This window comes from Cucurbita pepo, chromosome 17 (genome assembly GCF_057944985.1).
Source record: "Cucurbita pepo subsp. pepo isolate OVF chromosome 17, ASM5794498v1, whole genome shotgun sequence".
Taxonomy (NCBI): Eukaryota; Viridiplantae; Streptophyta; class Magnoliopsida; order Cucurbitales; family Cucurbitaceae; genus Cucurbita; species Cucurbita pepo.
In genome coordinates this window covers 13,106,045-13,124,802 of record NC_141814.1, presented here as the reverse complement: position 1 = coordinate 13,124,802, position 18,758 = coordinate 13,106,045, and the positions used below count along the sequence as shown (strand labels likewise).

Below are 18,758 nucleotides of genomic sequence, written 5' to 3'. Positions count from 1 at the left end.
CATTAGTATTTGTTTTCGTGGGAAGGATTACGCACTACGACCGGTGGTTGTTGTCGCTTGTTTCAGCGACATGGGCACGTTGGACGCCACCGCCCGCCAACTGTGTGTAAAAACTTGCAATCTGTGAATAGCTCGTTCCAGTATGAGCAAAAACATACCTCAACTAGGAGAAACTTCCATTAAGATTTGTAATTCAAATTTCTAGTTTAGGTGTAGTATGAACTAAACACAGATAAAAATAACAAGTAAACAAATAACTTAGTAACTAGAACTCATTAATACTGATCAATGCATCAGTATGGATAATTAAACATTTGTTCCTTCAACAAAATATTTCCAAAACTTTGAAAGAGGGCCAAGAAAGAACAAGTGGAGAAAATCTTCAGTTGGAAAGGGGGACCTGTTTGGCTCAATTTTCATCCTCTGAAGCAGAGTCAAGTTCGGGTTCGGGTTCGGGTTCGGGTTCAGGTTCAAGTTCAAGTATAGCATTGAAACCAAACTCTTTTCCAGGTCTGAACAACACTTTCAGTTCATCTTCTGTTTGAGTTGTGTTAACCATCTTGTCCTTCACCTTTATATCTTCCTGCGTTGGAGTCGAAACAAAAGAAAAACGAGCTGTATCAAATTCATTTCATAAACTACGTCCTCCTTTATCTAATTGTTTGACTTCTTTCTATCATTTGTCTGTTACGTCGTGCCAAATTAACAAAATATATGTATAGTAGCCATGTCATGTACCAGCCCAAGTCCACCGCTAGCAAATATTCTCCTCTTTGGACTTTCTATTTTGAACTTTTCTCAAGATTTTTAAAATGCGTCTGCTAGGAAGAGGTTTCCACACCCTTATAAAGAATGTTTCGTTCTCCTCTCAAACTGATGTGGGATCTCACGTGTCGTGTCATCATTTTAGTTAATGATGGTAACGCTCTATCATGTAAAATCACAATTGAAACTTTTAAAAACATAGAGATATAGAAACTATACAGACACAATCATCAAAATTATAAGTTTGTAAATAGTTAACGAATAGTGATTTCAATATACCCAATACAATTAACTTCTAAAAGGCATCTAGGAAAACCAATTCAAAAACAGCTCCCAAATTACAATCAGCACACAGGCAGTAGGTATAAGAAAGGAGCAAAGCAATGAGGATACAACTTGCCTTCTTTGCATAATCTGCCATAGTTGAGTTTAATATTTCTTGTATGACGAACTTTGTGACCCGATCCTTACCAAGGACTTCTAAGAGGAAGCTTTTTGGGACCTGAAGGAATTCGTTATTTACAAATAGAAACCTTGGGGAAGAATAGAACAATATGTATAAGAATAGAACGATATTGAGAAAAAAGGACATAACAACTTATAAGTACTTGGAAACCCAAAGGGGAAAGTTGAAAAGGCAAAGAGAAGCAACTCACATTTGAAGTTTTCCCTGGCCAAGCATCAACGGGCATGAAAACACAAAAACATTAGAAACCATATATCGAGTCATCTGCTACTAAACATAAAAATTTAGGAGGGTAAAAGCAGCTGCATATATGAATTCGTAATTATAGAAACGGTACTTCTCAATTCTCATGTTTGTCTATATGGATGAACATGTAAAAGACTTGTGTTGCAGTATAAATGAACGGTTGTAACGACATTCACAGTGAAGGGGGGGAGGAAAATCACGGTACTACCTCCTTTTTGCTTACGAAATCCTGGCATTGGCGGGGCTGAGCGGGCCAAATTCGTCAAAACCTGATCGAATACCTTTTGCGTCTCGTCCCCAGTCAAGTCCACTCTTAGCTGTTCATTAGATTTCATTAGACATTTATCAAAGATATGTACCCAATCTTTACATCTTGATTTCCTACCGTGGGCACAAGTTGTAACTAAGTGAGGTTTGGGAGAGTAAGAGAATAGATAACGAGACGGTAGTCTCTTAAGGATGTAAGCTTTTCATGAGTTAAGTATGATAGTTGCCAGTTGGGGAGAAGAGAAATCTCTGAGTATCCCTCTAAGTTTTTACCATCTTGTTCATAAATAAAACAAACCATGTTCTATCAAATTTTGGAATGCAAGGCCTAAGTAATAGGTTAGCCTCCATTTTGCAATATGAAATATAAGTACATTTGGTAAGATCTGTATTTCATATGGGGAACTATATGTATAATTTATATGACTTAAGAGGATAAAAGCTTCCACCAAATTTCCAATATGAAATATACATATCATCTTATAAGATTTGTATCAGCATGCATCAAACAGAATTAAATCTACTCTTGAAAGTGAAACTAGAAACAAAGTTGAATAGTTTATGGGCAGAATGAGATCTTCGATAACTTATCAGAGGAAAGTATTCTAAAATGCTATAAAAGTATTAGATGTAAATTCCTTTGGGATGAAAATCAAAGTGGTAAAACTCTATGCTACAACCTAAAATGTTATGCACGCTACAACTAGTTCACATAGGTAGTTTTACCTGTATCTTGCTTTCATCCTCAGATTCTACAACTATTTTAGCATTTTTTAAGGTTATAGCACCTTTGTAATCTGTGATGGCTGCCTCCAAGCCTATGACATCAAAACAGAAGATCAACAAAACAGGGATAACTTTTACCAAATCCATCATTGTGTTTCTTACCCACTTTTTAGGTCTAAAATCACGTTTCTTAAACACGATTTGCAATATACTCAACACAATTTTTTGAAGCATGTCTTCTGAGTGCACGCAAGACAAGATTTACTGGTAAAAACAGTCCTACTTTTGTCATAGCTTCCCAATTACTATGACCCGAATCGATAACGATTTTGTTTCTAGCTTTTCGATTACGTAGTTTATGCTTATTTTCTAACAAATTCTTTGCTACGGTTTTCACCTTTCTTAAAGAACGGTTTAAATTCTTGGTCAATTCCAATAACGAAATCAAATTTGGCTTGAATTTTGAACACACTTTTTAGAAGGCAGATAACAAAACAAAGAACCTCATAGGTGGAAGTAATGTTTATAAGCTTATACTTTGAATACCAAATGGTTATCAATTCTGGAAGAAAAGAAGAAGAAAAATAAAGTTAAAAAATACATTTGATCAAGTAAGCAATTTGGTCCATGAACAATTTGATTCCTGTATTTTAAAACTTGTAACGATGTGGTCAATGAACATTGTTTAGTCCTCGTAGTTCACAATAGGTCTAAACCATTACAAATTTGAGTATACATAGGCTAAATAGTAACATACTGAAGTTCATGACTAGAATCAGAATTACCTGAACTAGCTATGGCCGTCGGTCTGGACAAAAATCTGGAACCAACTACTAGGGGACTATATGAAACTGAGGACCTGGAAATGAAGAATCGTTCCTACTTCTATACATCAGTTTCTATGCACAATTCACCAAATCGAAACTGAACAAGCAATATACATCCCTACACCGCTGAATAAACAAATAAAAAAATCAAAATACATGTTTACCTCGTACACAGCCTATCCTGTACATTTTCAAATTCAACGCCTCCGAAGTTCAGACAAACCAGAGCATTGCGGCGGCGGCCATTAACAGGAACCTGCAACACAAAAAATGATTTGAAAATGGTAATATCCCAAACATATCGGGAGGAAGGCGGAAAAATGCGGTGGAGCTTCGAGATTCGATTCATGAGTTAGGCTTCTGAGAATATGGATAGAATTACTTACTTTGGTGAAAACTGGCCGCCGGAATTCTAAAGCGATGTTGGCCACCGTTGCAGTTGCGGACGCCATTTTTTTCAAGCGCGCCTCAGCTTGAAAGTTTCTCTTCCAGCAAAGACTTATCCAAGTTGTAATACGACGCCGTTTAATTCCTTCTAAAACATACACGCGTCTACGCAATTTTTTTTTCAAACTTACCTTCTTTCCATTTCTAACTCTAAAACTTAAAAAATTACTTCAATTTTTTTTTAAGGTTTCATTTTATAAAAAAATAAAATAAAATTGCGACACCGGTTCGGTTTAACTCTATTTTCATCCCGAGCACACATTATATATATATATATATATATATATATTTTTTTTTTTTTTTTTTTTTTTTTTTTAACAATATTCAAACATATATTTTATGTCATTGAGATATGCTCAAGTTGACCGCCATAAATTCTATTTATGTCTCAAACTTTAAACATAGTATTTAATATTTAAAATTTTTGTGAATTTATTGACATTAATCAATTGATTAAATTTATAATCAATTTGAACATAACTCAGATGTGGACATAAACAAAATGCAACAAAAATTAAAAGATTATCGTGTTATATAAATTTAACACGTATAATTCGGTATATATTCTTATTATATATATCATATTCGACCCGTTCAATATAAAATCTTATTGATAAACAAATTTCTTCACAATATAAGTAAACAATATTTGTTTGTTCTTCCTCAACAATGGCAGGTTCAGCCACCGGGCTAGTTTCTCCGTCGACAATTCCGCCGGATCTCGCCATCTTTTCCGGTCAAAACCTTGATATTCCCCATCCTACTCATGGACAAAGCAAAGGATCTCCGGAAGTCTTCAAATCCAGATTTTGGAGCAAACTCTTGGGCAATTTGCATCGTGTCGTCCCCGAACCGAAGCTGTTGGTCGATCCCGAGTACCGCCTTCTTCGAAAGGATCCTCGAGTAGTACAGCCCTGTGAATTGATAGTCATTTCCAGATTTTGGTGTTAGATTCACTGTTGGGTCTGTTTTTGATTTCTTTGGGCATTTCTTTTGAAGCTGTTTTAACAATGATTTGTTCATTGTTGGGTCTGCTTTTTTTGTGCCATTGAAATTGTATAGCCTGTCCTTGATGTAGCTGCAATGTGTTTTCCCCATTGAATGTGCTCCTAATCGTTCGAGTTAATCGATTAGTAACGGATATCGTAATTAATAACGACTCGTTTTTCGAGGGACTTACCTAAAAGTGTTGCCATGTCTAAGACGTCGAGACTCTTGGACTCGAAATATGCTAGCCCTTCTTGCCATGATATAGAGGGGGACGGGAAATCTACCGCATCGATACTCGTTCTTAAACAATCCCTCCTTCCCGTATAAACCGGATACGACGGTGCACCGGCCTGCATCGAATCGTTAAGATCACGTTTGATTATGATTTACGAATGACATGCATAGAAATAGTATAGTGAATGAAAATTGATTGATACCAAATGGGCAGCATCCCGAGTGGCTAGGTTAAGAATATCTGTACAAGAAACAACACCGGGACAACGGTCTTCGAGTACGGTTTTGATCTTGTCGATTTCTTCGAACCCTTCTAGGCCTTGGTTTTGTGGTGCGTTTTTCTCTGAGTTTCGTCCATCGAGAAGTATCGAACCATCACAACCCTACATAAAGTAATCAAATTCGTTAGTAACTATCCTACAACGTCATTCTCATTCGAACGTAATCTCGGTTCATTCCTACGTCCTTACTGTACTCGAGCACCACACAATTTACCTTCAAACTATCTTTCCATCCAAATTTTTTTAAAAAGCTCTACTCCGACCCCATATACATAATTTTCATAAACAAAAAACGAGAAACAACAAACAACGTGTAACGGCTCACGCCCACAGAGCTTTTTCTTTTGGACTTCCCTTCAAAATTTTTAAACGTGCCCATTAGAAAGAGGTTTCCATACCCTCATAAAGGGTGTTTCGTTCTCCTCCCGAACCGATGTGGGATCTCACACAACGAATAGAAACATCATGAAAGAGCTCACGCCCACATGGCTTTTTCTTTTGGACTTCCCTTCAAGATTTTAAAACGTGCCCGTTAGAAGAGGTTTCCATACCCTTATAAAGGGTGTTTCGTTCTCCTCCCGAACCGATGTGGAATCTCACACAACGAATAGAAACATCACGAATCGAGCGAATCTAAGCATAGTATAATTTTCATAAACTAAAAACGAGAAACAACAAACAACGAATAGAAACATCAAGACTCGAGCGAATCGATATACATTTTTCGAGAGGCAATCGGCGGAGAGCAAGCGGAGGAACTTGGCAGTGATGCTCTTATCCTTTTGCCAAAACAACTTGACTTGATGCTTTATGTATGTCTCAGCATCAGGGCATGTTGTGTTGAGCTTGTAGTAATGCCATATGAGCTTCACCGGCGGCTGCAATGTGTTCTCAGCCTTCACGCTGCACAGGCAGCTCATCAAGGCTAGCCCCACAAGGGAGAGAACAAGCCACCTTGTTCTTCTCTCTCTCATCATCTTTCCCTCTCTCTCTCTCCTTTCAAAATCAAAGGATTTCTTCTCTTAACTCCAATTATTCATTAATGGGTTTGGGTTATTTATACACAACAATCTTTGTTTTGTTTAGTTATTTATTCGTAGTCCATGTGGCACTTGCGATGTTACTTGGGTAACGCGTCGTTGAAACTCGATGTTACGTGGGTTGAAATAATTTGACGTTGATTATGGAGGTTATGATGATTTATGTAACGTGTGGATGTTTGATTGTGAGATTCCATGTCAGTTGGAGAGGAGAACGAAACATTTTTTTATAAGGGTGTGGAAACATCTTCTAAAGGTTGACGACGACACGTAATGAGCTGAAACGGACAATATCTACTAGCGGAGAGCTTGGGCAATTATAAATGGGAGCCAGACACTGGGTGGTGTGGCAGCGAAGACGTTGAGCTCCCATGAGGGTGGATTGTGAGATCCCACGTCAGTTGGAGAGGAGAACGAAACATTTTTTATAGGGGTGTGGAAACATCTTCTAAAGGTTGACGACGACACGTAACGAGCTGAAATGGACAATATCTACTAGCGGTGAGCTTGAGCTGTTACAAATGGAAGCCTGGGCAGTGTGCCAGCAGAGACGTTGAGCCCCCATGAGGGTGAATTGTAAGATCACACATCAGTTGGAGAGGAGAACGAAACATTTTTTTATAAGGGTGTGGAAACGTCTTCTAAAGGCTGATGGCGACATGTAACGAGCTGAAACATACAATATCTACCAGCGGTGAGCTTGAGCTATTACAAATGGTATAAGAGCCAGACACGGGACAGTGTGTCAACAAGAACGCTGACCCCCAAGGAGGGTGGATTGTGAGATCCCACCTCGTTGGAGAGGGAAACGAATCATTTCTTATAATAGTGTGGAAACCTCTCTTTAATATACACGTTTCAAAATCGTAAGATTGACAACGACTTGTAACGAGCTAAAGCGGACAATATCTATTAACGATGAGTTTGGGCTATTACATTGATATTTAAGTTTTATATAAGATCGCGTTCTGAACAACACGTCGCATTCAACTTGACTAAAACATATAAGATCGGGTTTTGAACCCTATTTAGTTCCAACCTGACCAACTTGAAATTTGAGGTGGCAACCCGAACCCGTAATAGACGGGATAGGGGTATTTTGATTGGTTCGAAGATACAAAAAGTAATGGGAATGGGGTGGACACATGCATTGATGAGTCTTGACATTCTCCCAAAGTAAGTGATGAACACACGTTTTGTAGGAAGCAAACCACATGCACATGCAAACACACACACACCCTTCAATTAAACTTTGTGTAATTAATTATCTTCAAGATCCAATACCATTTTTAATTAAAATTTATACTATTAATTATTTTGAGATCCAATACAAGTTTTCTCCTATTATTTAATTTTTTAATTAATGCATTTCACATTCTAATCGATACGAGGCTCAGATCACGAGTCATTCTCTTCTCGAACAAAGAATCATCGATTTTTTTTATACTAATTGAAGAGAGAGAAATAACGTGCTACCATATATTGTCTTTTTCGGCTTTCCCTTTCGAGCTTCTCTAAAAACGCGTTTGCTAAGGAAACGTTTCCACACCTGGGTGTTTCGTTCTCCTCCTCAACCAATAGGACCCTCACAATCCACTCTCTTCAGGCCCAGCGTCCTTGCTGGCACGTGTTTCTTTCTCCAATCGACGTGGCACATCGCCTCGTATCTACCCTTTCAGGGAACAGTCTCCTCGCTGGAACATTGTCGGGTGTTTAGCTCTGATACCATTTGTAACAACTCATACTCACCGCGGATATTGTTCTGTTTGAGCTAAAAAAAAAATTTAAAAATATAAATATTACTTTTAAAACATTTTTGAAAAATGGTATTAAACGAAATGAAAAACATTTTTATTAATTTAATTAAAATATTTTATTAGAAAATGGCCGACTTGTATCTTATTTGTCGGCAAAGAAAATTGATTCAAGTTGACCACGCAACTACCAGTTTAATTATTATTATTATTTAATTTCAACTAATTTTTTTAAATAAATAAAAATAAATAAATAAATAAACATCGTTTGATCTTTGTTTTCAAAAGCACCAAATCTATCAACATCTTAAGCTTTCAATCCAACTCTAGACACTTTAAATTAAAACTTTTATGTTTAGATTTTAATAAACTATTAAACAATAAATCATCGTTAATTCCAAATTAATCACTTAAATTCCGAAGAATCAAGTTTCCAATGGGTTTTTCCGCAGGATCAGGGTCGGGATTAGGGATGAAGAATGTAAATCTTTGTCCCCGACCCTGTTTAACTAGTCTGAAAATTAAAACCTCTCCTCGCTTCCACCCTATTCTCCATTTAAAAGGAGACGTTTTGCTTCGTTTTAGATGAACCCGACGGGTTAAATGACCATCTCTACCCTCATAGGATAAACGGGAATGATTGTATAGGAGGACATACATTTTATATCCGTACATTAATTATGTCAAGTTGCATGGTTTTTAAAAATGTTTAGTTAACTTAAAGTTTCAAATCATTCTCAAAGTCTTTGCTCATTAGTTGGCTACAACTATTTGTTTGAAAAAGCAAGCAAATGGCGTTTAAATTGCTGGTCTTTACGTTTCTTTATCAGCAAATGATGCATTTCGTCTCCATTTTGCTTCTCTTGCAGGCAACCGTGTTTAATTGATAATGTTGTTCGTTTATTAAGCATGTATTTACGATTTTACCCTTTTTCCGCTCGTATGATATTGTTAATCTAGGGTTATCGTTGGTGTCACTGTGATAAGAAATCTCGAGGACGATATGGAAAAAATGTTACTAGAGTTTTTAGGGTACGACTATATAATGGCACAAGCCCACCATTAGTAGATATTGTCTCGGAGAGGTTTTCACACCCTTGTAAATAATGCTTCGTTCTCTTCCCAACCGACGTGAGATCTCAAAATCCATCACGTTTGAGACTCGGTGTCCTTGCTGGCACACTGTCTCGTGTCCACCCCCCTTCGAGGCTCAGCCTCATCGCTAGCACATCGCCTGGTGTCTGGCTCTAATACCATTTATAACGGCTCAAACCCACCGCTAGCGGATATTGTTCTCTCTGGGCTTTCCCTTTCGAACTTCCCCTCAAGGTTTTTAAAATGCTTATGCTAGTGAGAGGTTTCCACACCCTTATAAACAATGTTTCGTTCTCCTCCCCAACCGATGTGGGATCTCACACTACCACTACATCATACGACACTTGGCGTTACATATTTACAAAGCTAACCCATGTTCAGTTTCTGACAGATATTGTCCTCTGTGGGTTTCTCCTCAAGGTTTTTAACACTCTTATAAATTATACTTCGTTCTCTTCTCAACCGATGTGGGATCTCAAAATCCACCCCCTTCGAGACTCAGCGTCCTTGTTGGCACACTGTCTCGTGTCCACCCCCCTTCAAGGCTCAGCCTCCTCGTTGGCACATTGTCTAGTGTCTGGTTGTAATACCATTTATAACGGCTCAAGTCCACCGCTAGCTGATATTGTTCTCTCTGGGCTTTCCCTTTCGAACTTCCCCTCAAAGTTTTTAAAACGCGTATGCTAGTGAGAGGTTTCAACACCTTTATAAACAATGTTTCATTCTCCTCCCCAACCGATAAGGAACTCACACTACCACTACACCGTATGACCCTTGGCTCTACACATTTACAAAGCTAACCCATGTTCGACTCCTGATAAAGCTGAGAGTGATTTGAACTTCTTACCTCTCGATAGATGTTACGCATCGTAATTAGTCAAGTTATATTTAGATTAACAAACAAAACGCGCAAGTTCTTGACTTTTGGTGATAATCGAGTCAACAATGAAGTTTGTTTTTGTGTTCTTATACGAAAAATCGATGTGTTTAGTCAAACAAACCCCATGATTAGATGTTGATGGAGATTAATTAAGAAACAAGTTGGTGTTTAATTAGCACGCTGATGCGACATATTTTCTGTCTGTGCTAACTTTAAGAAACACCAATCAACCATGGTGGAAGCTTGTTCGGGTGTCACAAGACGAGCCATCTCTGCTATTTTTTTCTGTTCCGACTATAGTCATATCCCTCTACTTGATCTGTCTTTGTTCTCGTTCATGAAAAGTTGTGCGATCTTCAATTCACGAATAGTAGCGAGCCTTTGTCCGAGACAGTGTCCAAACCGTTACGTCTTTCGTGCAGGTTAAAATTTACCCGAGAAGGAAGTGCTAAGCCTCTTCTAGACTATTAGAATGGTTATAAAGCCAATGCACCAAATGGCAAACAACGTTGGAGCAAGCAGTCTAAATCAGTCTCCTATTAACAACTTCTAGCTTTTGTCGTGATCTTCAAACAATTGGCCACCAAATTAGGGTTTTATTCCTCGTTGTTCTTCTCCTATAATTGTTTACTCGTTTACAGGTCCGCTCGAGAGAAAAACGAAGCATTTCTTACAAAGGCGTGAAAACTTTTTTTCTAGTATACGCGTTTTAAAACTGCGAGACTAACAGAGACACATAACGGATCAAAACGAATAATATCTGCTAGCGGTGAACTTGAGTTGTTATAAAAACCGAGCTGGATGACATCAGTAGAAATGTCGAGACGAAAAAGGGAGAGAGATGAATGATTTGATGATATTTTATGAGTGAAAGAAAGTGACGTCATTCTACTTTATTTAGGGTTTGGGACTTTTTTTTTTTTTAAAATAATTTTTCCCACTTATGGAACCAATCATTTGACTCATCATATACCCTACTTTTTCTACATATTTTTTATTTAAACTAAAATTAAAAAAAAAAAAAAAAAAAAAGTCTCGATAGGAGTGTACCTTGCTCGTAAGACTCGAGTATATGATATTGTGTGTGAATATGACTCAGAAGCTCGGTGTAGGACTTCTGTTTCATAAACCGACCTTCGAAAGGGTTAACGACCACATAGATACACTATGAATGACATACTCGAAACATTATGGTCTTATTTTAAGAAATCAAAGTTATTGAAATTGAATTAATGGGTTGAGTTTTTTTTTTCTTTTGGGTCGAGGTGTACACGGGTTACGTTAAAAATCGTTTAAATCAACTCGAAATTTTATGTAAGGTAAGGGTTAGATTGATCCGACCAAAAACCGTAACCCATGAACCCTGAATTTTTCGATATTTAAAAAATTCAACCCAACTTAAACCGAGAAAAATTTAACCCAACTCAACTTTTATAATTTGGGTCGGATACTTCGAGTTGGTTCGATTCTCGAACCATTTGAACACCTTTAATACTTGTTTTAGAATCAGTTACATCTTTTCTTGCCCGCTTATTTATTTATTTTTGTCATTTTCTCTAATGGTTACGAAGGAATAATCAACCTCTTTATACCATTATATTCTTTATAAAAATTAATAACATTTAAAAATAAATATATTAAAAATAAAAATCAATACAACCCAATATTTTTATAGTCCGGTCGGATTGAGTTACAATCCAGCTAAAAAAAAATTACAACAGTAAAAATTAAGTTAAATCTAAAAAATGAAATTGAAGGGTTGGTGTTATGTAACTTCAAGCAACCAATAAATAACAATTAGAGCTTATATTATATTATATCCTAAAGTTTAATGCACCATTAATTAAATTATACGAGCATATATTGTCACACATCGTGTATGCTTTCAACTAAAGAAAAAAAAATTGATTTTTGTTTTATTCTTTTAAGATTCCTTTGTTGTTATCTAAAATAAAGATGGTCTAACTTATTGTATAATATTAAATATATGTTTTATTTTACAATATCAATCATTATTAATATCATGTAATACAAATCATATTATTAAATACTATATAATAATGGGTTGTTATGTTATAGAAGTTTCAAAAGGGTTGCTACCATTGGTTGATATAATAAAATTAAAAAAAATTAAATATATTTTAACTTTATAGGAAAATTTTAAATTAATTAAATAAATATTGTTTATTGAAATGTCACACTTAGATGACCATGATTTTTTTTTTATTAATTTTGATATATTTTTATGAAAATGTTAAATTTATTTAAAATATTTTTTAATAATAACCTTTCAAAAATACCTTCGAACTTTAAAAAAATTCCATTAATACCCTTTAATTTCTTAAAAAATTTAAAAGTAATTTTTTTAAAAATATAACGGAGTATTTTTATTAATTTAACCTGAAATAAAATAAAAAATGATAATTATTATTCAAAATGGTCAACAAACAGGCTTTTTATGTTCTCCATAAGAAAGCATGGACATAACCCTTTTCACAGCCAAAGAAGCCCCCACAATCTTTTTCAGCCAAAGCCATGATCATCGTCATCGTCATCGTCATCTTCTTCATCGTGTTCGGTTCCCCAATTTAGCCATGCAAAGCTCCACCAGCCAGTCGTCGGAGTACTCACTCGACCGCTCTCCGCCCGCCGCTGCTGGAAAATGGGCGTCCACCCTTCTCAACGAGTGCGCTCGAGCTATCTCCGACAAAGACTCCAACAAAATCCACCATCTTCTTTGGATGTTGAACGAGCTCGCCTCCCCGTACGGCGACTCCGATCAGAAATTGGCTTATTACTTCTTGCAAGCTCTCTTTTGTAGAGCTACCGAAACCGGCCTCACTTGCTACAAAACCCTCGTCACCGTTTCCGAGAAGAATTACTCCTTCGACTCCGCTCTCAAGCTCATCCTCAAGTTTCAAGAGGTAACTGTCTAAAATCATCACTAAACTCAAAAATTTAGCTTCGATTTATAACAAAATTAGAATACCGAAACGTTAATTCAAAAATTTAAGTTGATGGGTTATAGCAAATTTAATTTTTTTTTTCTTTAGGTAAGTCCGTGGATGACATTCGGGCACGTGGCATCGAACGGAGCAATTCTCGAAGCTCTCGAGCGAGAAACGAAGCTACATATCATCGACATAAGCGACACCCTTTGCACCCAATGGCCAACCCTATTAGAATCGCTAGCTACACGCAATGATGACACTCCACATCTCAAGCTCACGGTGGTATCAACAACAACAAAGGTGAAGTCTTTAATGAAGGAAATAGGGCAAAGAATGGAGAAATTCGCAAGGCTAATGGGAGTCCCTTTCGAGTTCAATCCCATAACAAATCTTAACCAATTAAGCGACCTCGAGAACGAAGCTCTCAAAGTAGAAGAAGACGAAGCCATCGCTATAAATTGCAATGGAGCTTTAAGAACCGTAAAAATCGAGGAGAGAAACGTTGTGATTTCAATGTTGAAATCGTTAAAGCCTCGAGTTTTGACAATTGTTGAAGAAGAAGCTGATTTCATAAGCTCGAAAAATGAGTTTTTGAGCTGTTTCGATGAGTGTCTTAGATTTTACACGCTCTACTTCGAGATGTTAGAAGAGAGCTTTGAAGCAACGAGTAATGAGAAATTGGGTTTGGAAAGAGAGTGTTCGAGAAACATTGTGAGGCTTTTGGGGTGTGGTAATGAAAGCGAACTCGAACGAGAGTTAACGAGCGAGAGAAGAGAAAAGGGAAAGCAATGGAGCGAAAGGCTTGAAGAACGAGGTTTTTCATCGGCTCGATTTAGTGACGATGTGATGGACGACGTTAAGGCTTTGCTCAAAAGGTATAAACCCGGTTGGGCGTTGATGCATCGGACCGGTGCTATCGACACGAACCGAGATGAAGAAGAAGGTGGTGATGATTCGAGTGGAATTTATTTGACATGGAAGGAAGAACCAGTGGTGTGGATTTCAGCATGGAAACCCTAGAGGGACAATTTTTTTTTTTTTTTGGTTAAGCAATGAAAATGTTAAATAAAATTGTTGTCAAAATTTGACTTTCGGAAATTTCGAATTGAAACTTTAACTATCGAAACAAAAGATCTGAGCTTTGCGTACTCGATGCAACATCTTCTAGATTTCGATAGAGACAATTGTATCCGTTTGAAAGAGAAGGGTACCAGGAGGGAAGATGTAACGACCCAGATCCACCGCTAGCAGATATTGTCCTCTTTGGGCTTTCCCTTACGGGCGTCCCCTCGAGACTTTAAAACGCGTCTTCAAGGGGAAGGTTTCCACACACCTTATAAGTGGTAGTTTGTTCTCCTCCCCAACCACTGTGGGACATCACAGAAGAATCTAGCTTAACCGACAAGATCTATGGCTAGAACTCAGAAAGTGGCTGAAGATCGTTCGAAAGCAAGTAGCTAAGACCCTGATTCAATAACGGTTCGTGAAGAGATAAACCACCAAAAATAGGCAAGAGCTAGCTAAGGTTCGAGATTGCGTAGGTTATTTTCTAGCTAAAACTAAGTGAAAAGACATTGAATGTTTTATGGTTGGATTTATCAGCTTGGGAGGTGGGAAAACAACATCCATATGTGTATTCTTCAATTATTCGTTTTGACATGTCGGTGGGTTCTTCAAGAACGTAAGGCACGAATTCAGCAAACGTCCCGCACCCGAGTGCACGGAATCGGAAAGAGGTTAGGGGTGAAGGGTCCAAGGGGAAGAGGTTGAAGCACAAGTGTAGTGAGTTGATCCCATGTTTGGGTGTTGGTCCATTGATAGGAATAGCATCTTTTTTGGTTGAATTACCACACATTTGTACTGCCTTTAGCCTAACATTTCATGGTGGGAAACCAACTTTTTGTAGCTTTCTTTTGAGATAAGGATTGGGTACTTTCACCTGCCCTTTCCCCACTTACCTTTGGCGTGGCTCGTCAAACGGTATCATGTTTACAAGTCTTCTAGCGGTGGGCTTTGGACTGTTCCATCTTCATTCTAAGAATATGAGAAGGCAACCCTAATTCTTAGCCCAACGATCGAAACTTTTGTTTTTAGCAAGAACCCTTGAATCGAATAATTAACACCTCCTTATACGAAATTTGGATCAACCAATAGATAAGGCTAGAATTAAATTACCTCTTACGATCGAAGATCTAGAAGGAAGATTTGTAACCTTGTTCTAAATTGATTCACTCCACAATCTAACTTGATCAAACCTTGATTGAATGGCTCGGGTGCAATTCTACCACAAGAATTGCTTGAAACTTAGAAATGACAAATATGATGTTCGGATTTTTAAGGGAAACGTCTCAATTTGAGATCTGAATTACATGGATCAACGAATTTGAATTTTACATAACATATTGTGGGTATTTATAGTCTCCCGACAAAAGACAAAAGACGTTTGTGGACGAGATTTATTCTCGATCCCCTTTAATATCCACTGATAATAAGTCAATTTGACCCTTTGACTTTTACAAATTAAAAATAGTTATTTTTAACCCATGTTGATGTGCTTGAGTCACTGATGCGACAGGTTTAAAATCAATTGAGCTCTCCGCTCGTAGGTTAGAATATGTTGTCCTCTTTGAGATTTCCCTTCTGAGTTTCCCCTCGAGGTTTTAAAACGCATCTGTTAGGGAGAGATTTTCTACACTCTTATGAGTAGTAATGCTTAACGAGTTCGGGTTGGCCTTTGGGATTTTGGTCCGAGACATATTAGGTCAAATCTGTCCTCGTTTGTAGATGTTTTTGGCTGATTTTTAGTTAACTAGATTCGTCTTGAAGAGCTCCGTAACTTGTTTGCTGACATCTAAAGCTATCGTGGGCAATCGAAGAAGATAGTACATCGTTATATTATATTATTTATAATCCTTCAACGTTTAATGTAGATTATTTTTTTAATTAAATTTATGTTTATTATATTAAAATTCAAAATATAATAGATTTTTATATTATATTCATAATAAATTTGTTAAAAATATTAGTTAAATAAAATAAAAAATAGGAGGTCAGATGGGCTTGGCTTGGGCCTCTTATCATTTGGGCCCATTTGCCACGTGTGCAGTTTAATTAAATCTATTTATATAATCAAATATAGTTTAATTGGATTAATTTGTGACACATGTGCTAATTTATAACAAAGTAAATGATTTAATTAAAGTTGCCTATTTTTATTTTTATTTTTTTAAATGGGTTTTTTTTTTGTTTAGAAAAATGAATTTTAATTTTAAATTGTATCAAATTTTTTATTTCAATAAATTAAAATTAACTAAGTGTTAGGCTTGGTAATTAAAGAGAGTGTCAAGGGACAAAACTGTAAATGAACATAATTGAGTAATAGCTATATTCTTTGCCCGCCCCCTTGAACTAGAATTAGGGTTTGTGAAGGGGTTTCAGCTTCGCTACACTCAGGAAGGCGCCTACTCTGTTCTTCACGGAAAATGGTACTGATTCCTAATTTCACTGGATTTTCTTTGTGTTTTCTCTGCCTGTAATCATTTGAACATAGTAGAATTAAGAATTTTTCCCTATTTGTTATCATTTTAATGGTAGGTTAAGTTAAATAAATTTCAATTTACTTCTCTTTGGACTGAAATTTGATGAATAAGGTCAAGGAATTTTCATCAGTTGCATGATTCTGCTCTGTTTTGTTGAGTGTATCTTATTTATTCATATCGTTGTTGGAAGATTCTGTTGTTTTACCTTCGCATTCTCATAGATGAAGTGTTTACTTTTTAATTTTTGTAATGTTCGTTCCGATCCATTCCTTTTCGTTCTTTATTAGTTTTGTAGGTTGGATCATTTGACTTATGCAATTGAAAGGGCATCAGATCTCAAACTTACTTAACGAATTAACGAACGCAATTTATGTTGTATGCTATATATCTATTCGTCAATTTCTTTGTGAGAGTACACGTGAAGATTTCTAGTTCTTTGGAAGAATATTAATGAAACATAGATTTCTTTTGTAGAGTACATGTAAAAATTTCAACTTGTGTTCTTTGTACTGAAACTTGATAATGTGGTGAAGGAAATTGTTATTGGCTTCAAGTCTCGGCTTTGATTTTTAGTCATCTGGATTTTACATTAACTTTTAGTGTTATGGGTTGGGTTTAGAGGTATAGGTGTTCTTGAAGCTTTTTTGGCTAAGGTTTAGAGGTATTCAAGTAATTATTTGAGATTCTGGGACTGTTGGGTGGCCTCACTCATTTGCAAATCTTAATTTTGTGTTATGTTATGATCGATTCTTACTCTTTTTATTCTATAATTCATTGTGCAGCCGAAGCAAATTAACGAGATCAAAGATTTCCTTCTCACTGCCAGAAGGAAGGATGCTCGCTCTGTGAAAATCAAGAGAAGCAAAGATGTGGTGAAGTTCAAAGTTCGATGCTCCAAGTATCTTTATACTCTCTGTGTTTTCGACTCCGAGAAGGCAGAAAAGTTGAAGCAGTCTCTTCCACCAGGTTAACTTTTTGAACAACTACAGTTGCAATTACTTAAAACAACTTCATGCACATAATTATCAGTACATTAGAATGGTTTAAATTCATATCATAAGGTATTTATGTCTGACCATAATTCGGAATCCGAAGGCCAAGATCACATATAGGTGCTTCTATCATTTGCTGTTGTCGTCATTAATCTCCTAAATACATTTCTCATTTCACTTATCCTCCGCATCGTCGTTATCTCACCGATCGCTTTAAAAATTCTGTTATTAGTCTTGTATTTACCCCTCACTAATCCACGTCTCTGTAAATACTTTTGTGTATTTCCTGATAACTTCCTTTGATTCTGTAACGACCCTAGATTTTATATTGTTTTCAAGAAATTCATGAGTTCAATAAGTTGTCCATTGAATCTACTCTACTCACCAAAGCCTTTGTTTTGTGATCCTTAACATGATTACTGAGACCTGACATTTATTTTACTGATTGTTGATCAGGTTTGAGTGTGCAAGATCTGTGAAAATATGTTGGGTTAGAGCCTGACAGCAAGAAGAGGACCAAAGTTTTTGTTTTAGTTGAAGTTTTTTTTTGTCCAAGTATTTAGGGAAATACATACATTTTAAAGTGGATTGAGTTTATTATGTGATTCCCAGTTGATGTTTCAGTAAAATTATGTACTCTTGATGTGATTCCCAGTTTTGGTTCCACCAAACAGCTTCTAAACTTGGCAAAATGAATGAAACATCAAAAAAATCTGCCTTTAAATTATAATTACCCTTACCTTACCACTTAAATTTAAATTCTACTCCTAATATATATATATATATATATATATTACAATAAATCTACAAATTTTTTAATAAAAAAAATCAAACTTTAATATAGTTTTTATCTAAATTATATTGCCATGGATTTATTTGTTTAAAATTAATTTGGTGAGGCTGTAAATTATTTATTTGAGTTTAAAATATAATTTGGTTATTTATTTGAGTTTAAAATATAATTTGGTTATTTATTTGAGTTTAAAATATAATTTGGTTATTTATTTGAGTTTAAAATATAAATTTGGTTATTTATTTGAGTTTAAAATATAATTTGGTTATTTATTTGAGTTTAAAATATAAATTTGGTTATTTATTTGAGTTTAAAATATAAATTTGGTTATTTATTTGAGTTTAAAATATAAATTTGGTTATTTATTTGAGTTTAAAATATAAATTTAGTTATTTGTTTGAGTTTAAAATATAATTTGGTTATTTATTTGAGTTTAAAATATAAATTTGGTTTATTTGAGTTTAA

The 18,758-nt window shown here is 35.9% G+C and overlaps 4 protein-coding genes across 4 annotated transcripts; 2 read left to right on the top strand and 2 right to left on the bottom strand.

Moving 5' to 3' along the window:
• Positions 1-246: 246 nt before the first annotated feature.
• LOC111778179 (uncharacterized) lies at positions 247-3,840 on the bottom strand. The gene is made up of 8 exons (XM_023657864.2): positions 3,684-3,840; positions 3,462-3,553; positions 3,256-3,329; positions 2,471-2,562; positions 1,686-1,794; positions 1,422-1,435; positions 1,162-1,267; positions 247-579 (listed from the first exon to the last, which is right to left on the bottom strand). The coding sequence occupies exons 1-8, from the start codon at positions 3,747-3,749 to the stop codon at positions 410-412; spliced, it is 723 nt and encodes a 240-aa protein (XP_023513632.2). The 5' UTR covers positions 3,750-3,840; the 3' UTR covers positions 247-409.
• A 532-nt stretch (positions 3,841-4,372) lies between these two features.
• LOC111779278 (Peroxidase superfamily protein) lies at positions 4,373-6,273 on the bottom strand. Its single transcript, XM_023659395.2, has 4 exons — positions 5,969-6,273; positions 5,172-5,351; positions 4,925-5,084; positions 4,373-4,853 (listed from the first exon to the last, which is right to left on the bottom strand). Exons 1-4 carry the CDS (start codon positions 6,224-6,226, stop codon positions 4,435-4,437), a joined length of 1,017 nt encoding a protein of 338 aa, XP_023515163.2. The 5' UTR covers positions 6,227-6,273; the 3' UTR covers positions 4,373-4,434.
• Positions 6,274-12,473: 6,200 nt separating this feature from the next.
• On the top strand, positions 12,474-13,998 carry LOC111779361 (protein SHORT-ROOT-like). The gene is made up of 2 exons (XM_023659515.2): positions 12,474-12,942; positions 13,072-13,998. The coding sequence occupies exons 1-2, from the start codon at positions 12,496-12,498 to the stop codon at positions 13,987-13,989; spliced, it is 1,365 nt and encodes a 454-aa protein (XP_023515283.2). The 5' UTR covers positions 12,474-12,495; the 3' UTR covers positions 13,990-13,998.
• Positions 13,999-16,318: 2,320 nt separating this feature from the next.
• Positions 16,319-18,148, top strand: LOC111778220 (large ribosomal subunit protein eL38z/eL38y). The gene is made up of 3 exons (XM_023657914.2): positions 16,319-16,454; positions 17,291-17,474; positions 17,957-18,148. Exons 1-3 carry the CDS (start codon positions 16,452-16,454, stop codon positions 17,977-17,979), a joined length of 210 nt encoding a protein of 69 aa, XP_023513682.1. The 5' UTR covers positions 16,319-16,451; the 3' UTR covers positions 17,980-18,148.
• The last annotated feature ends 610 nt before the right edge of the window (positions 18,149-18,758 follow it).